A 3,730-nucleotide genomic window follows, 5' to 3' on the forward strand; every position below is an offset into this window, starting at 1 on the left:
TATTCAACACACATATTCGCAGAAGACGGTGCAACAAAAAGTTCAAATAAGAGTAATGAGACAGCGGACATCATGTTCTCTCTCGCATTCACACTGTTTGTGGGTGTAATGACGTCATGCAGACGTAGAGATGCGTACGTTAAGTAGGTCTCAAGTGTATGTATTTGAAGTAGAGCGTAGAGTATACAGTGACTTACTCTGACGTAAGTTGACCTCCTTGGCGAGAGCGGTGCGCTCACGCTCGGCCTTCCTCTGGCGAGCGATATGTTCACGTTCGCGCTCGGCGCTCGCGGCGGCCTCGGCACGTTCGGCCGCGAATTCGTCCTGTAACCGCGACGGGTCCCACGTGGTGCCCGAACGGAGAGCTTTGTCTAGTTGCGCGCCGTTCACCTTTTCTTCTTTTTTGAACTAAAATGAGTTTAATTTCGAGTTAAAAAACGTTTTTTATGCAAAACAAGGCAGATATTTGAAAGCAATCGCACATGATGTTAACTAAGAATTTTACCCGATTGCGTTATAAATGCCTGTGAACTCTCGCATTGGCCATGGCCCAACGGGGTTACTCCGAAATGTACGTTATCCGATGCTTGGAATATTGCCATCCCTCTCACGCAAAGCGAGATGCCAGCGTGAGCGACAATGACAGATAGACTTGAAACTACATTGATAGCGTTTCAGATTCATGCAGGCGCCCTCGTATTAACGAGGATATTTTGTGTTTACAGTCTGTCTCTTTCGAACAAGCTTACCTTTATCTTGAGGTCCCTCCTATTCCGTCCAGGGAACAGCGGCGCCATAAGCGAGAAGTCTGTGCCAATGGCCGCTAGAGCCCGGTAGAACCGCACCGTCTCGGCTGCGCTCCATTCCGCGGTGCGAGCGGTGCGATTGTATTTGCCGCCCCCACTGGCCCAAGCGCCTTCTCGGACCACGGAGGACACTTTGCGCTTGCTGTCTGTCGGTTTTATCACCTGGAATAAGATGTGTTGTAGGAATAGTATTATGGCATATCGTTCAAGGAGGTATACAAAAAATTGGGTGACAAACGTGGGAGGGGGAAGTAAACTGACATTGTTTTATATTATCAACCATTGCCCAATACTGCATAAGCTAAGCGGAACGGACATTTAATATCTGTCTATCCACAATTCATTTAAAAAAGTTGTTTCTTCTTTTATATTGGAAATTATAAAAGCCACAAAATAGTTCCAAAATAGCACTTATTACAACTGTATTAGTTACCACCGTAGTTCTAGTCATCCATCTGTACTTTCCACTCGCCAAGCTCTTTTCGTCAAGCACGATCTCTCCGTTAGGGCTCAGCTTGATCTGCGGCACGGGCGCGGCGTCGGTGGGATCGTCGGGGTCGTCGTCCGCTTCGGCCGCTGCGCGCTCCGCTTCGTCCTTCTTGTTAGCCTCTTTCGCTTCGATCTCAACATTTTAATACCCTCTGAAAATAAGTTTCCACTCACCAAGCTCTTCTCGTCAAGCACGAGCTCTCCGTTAGGGCCGAGCTTGATCTGCGGCACGGGCGCGGCGTCGGGCGCGGGGTCGTCGTCCGCTTCTTCCTTCTTATTAATTAGCCTCTTTCGCTTCTATCTCGACATTTTAATACCTTCTGTACATTAGTTTCTACTTTCTACTCACCAAGCTCTTCTCGTCAAGCACGATCTCTCCGTTAGGGCCCAGCTTGATCTGCGGCACGGGCGCGGCGTCGGGCGCGGGGTCGTCGTCCGCTTCGTCTTTCTTGTTAGCCTCTTTCGCTCCGATCTCGACATTTTGATACCCTGTATGAATTCGTTTCCACTCACCAAGCTCTTCTCGTCAAGCACGATCTCTCCGTTAGGGCCCAGCTTGATCTGCGGCACGGGCGCGGCGTCGGGCGCGGGGTCGTCGTCCGCTTCGTCTTTCTTGTTAGCCTCTTTCGCTCCGATCTCGACATTTTGATACCCTGTATGAATTCGTTTCCACTCACCAAGCTCTTCTCGTCAAGCACGATCTCTCCGTTAGGCCCGAGCTTGATCTGCGGCACGGGCGCGGCGTCGGGCGCGGGGTCATCGGGGTCGTCGTCCGCTTCGGCCGCCGCGCGCTCCGCTTCGTCCTTCTTGTTAGCCTCTTTCGCTTTGATCTCGTCTTGGTCTGGGCTGTGAAACGGTTTGTGTTAAGAAAGAAATAAAAAAAAAAAATATTTTAAACTATTATGTTGCATTTTTTTTTTTTACTATAGTCTGCCCGCGACCATGACTCGTGCAACCGAGCCGAAACGTCGGGAGGGTAAATATTTTATTTACCGTTAAAATAGATATTGTTGCAATAAATCCCGTGAAGTGATAATTCTATAGTAAAAAAAAATAATATTTTTGGTGAAAGCACATCTTTCAACATAACAACTAAAACTAATCAACAGGGTATATGTTACGGTAGAAACCAGGGTTCGAAAATATCCGATATTTATTATAAATATCAAAATATCGGATATTTATGATATATATCCGATATATATCAACTTTGATATATATCAATTTTGTATGAAAGCCATATTATTATTTTATTGTATTATTCATGAATACTATTGCATATGTGCTACATAAACATGTTTTTAATGTTTTTAAACCTTAAAATCAGACAAATAAAGCAAAAACATAAAATATTCTTTTAAATACGGCAAAATCAACTAAAAAAATAAAAATCTTATGTCAAAAATTACAAATACAGTAACAAATTTTAACAGTTGATATATATCATCAAAACCGGCTTGATATATATCCGATATATATCTTGATATATATCCCTTGATATATATCCTCGAACCCTGGTAGAAACCATCATAAACATAAATATTAAATAGCAGCTAATTTCAATATTAAGATGATGATTTTTAAAGAATTGACTAAATGGTGAATGGGTGCTTAAACTCATACTCCTATTAATTTCGTTGTGGGTCCAATGACAGTTTAACTTTCTTGCGGAACCAACTTGGCTTTCACTGATGTTTATTGGCGGTCAAGCTCTAAACCCTGGCTACACAGGAATTGCAGCAGTGGGAACGAGAGATGAATAAAGTCCAGTAAGTGCACAGTTACGAAGGATAGACTTGGTTACTTTTTGTTTACATTGTATTATTTTTTTGTTCTAAAGAACTACCTACTTAATCATTTTTTTTAATTTTTTTATGCATAACAATTTAATTGTATCTAATAGCTCGCACACTCACTGCGGGCGCCCGTCGCACAGTCGCGACATCAATATAATTACGCGCGAGCGATAAGGATGGGTAGCTTGAGGTCATTGGACAAAATTATACGTGCTTGCAGACCAGGCTTTCATCATCATCATCATCATATCAGCCACAGGACGTCCAAGATCTACATTAATTTATAAGATACGTAAAATGAGTACTTACACGATAGGGTTGCTGGTGGGATTGTAGAAGATGAGATCGTACATAGTGAGCGTGTCGCGCTGGATCGTCTCTCTGCGCCGACGCATCGCCGCCATCCGTCGACTCATTTCTTGGCGACGAGTTCTACAAATTATGAAGTAGATAAAATACATGTGATATTTAGAGAAACGGTGTAAAAACGTATGTTATATTTTGAATTACTGAGTTAGTTTTGCAAATAATCTATACTAATATTATAAACCTGAAGAGTTTGTTTGTTTACTTGAACGCGCTAATCTCCGAACTACTGGTCCGATTTGAAAAATTCTTTCAGTGTTAGATAGCCCATTC

The 3,730-nt window shown here is 43.2% G+C and overlaps 1 protein-coding gene across 1 annotated transcript; it reads right to left on the minus strand.

Annotated features, from left to right (window-relative positions):
* Positions 1 to 197: 197 nt before the first annotated feature.
* LOC114357473 (transcription factor TFIIIB component B''-like) lies at positions 198 to 3,526 on the minus strand (the record flags this gene model as incomplete). Its single annotated transcript, XM_028311088.1, has 4 exons — positions 3,401 to 3,526; positions 1,973 to 2,141; positions 750 to 968; positions 198 to 408 (listed from the first exon to the last, which is right to left on the minus strand). Coding segments are annotated over exons 1-4 (706 nt in total), but the record flags the coding sequence as incomplete, so codon positions are not given.
* Positions 3,527 to 3,730: the final 204 nt, after the last annotated feature.

Source organism: Ostrinia furnacalis, unplaced genomic scaffold (genome assembly GCF_004193835.3).
Source record: "Ostrinia furnacalis isolate ACB-3 unplaced genomic scaffold, ASM419383v2 OfSCF3162, whole genome shotgun sequence".
In the NCBI taxonomy this organism is placed as follows: Eukaryota; Metazoa; Arthropoda; class Insecta; order Lepidoptera; family Crambidae; genus Ostrinia; species Ostrinia furnacalis.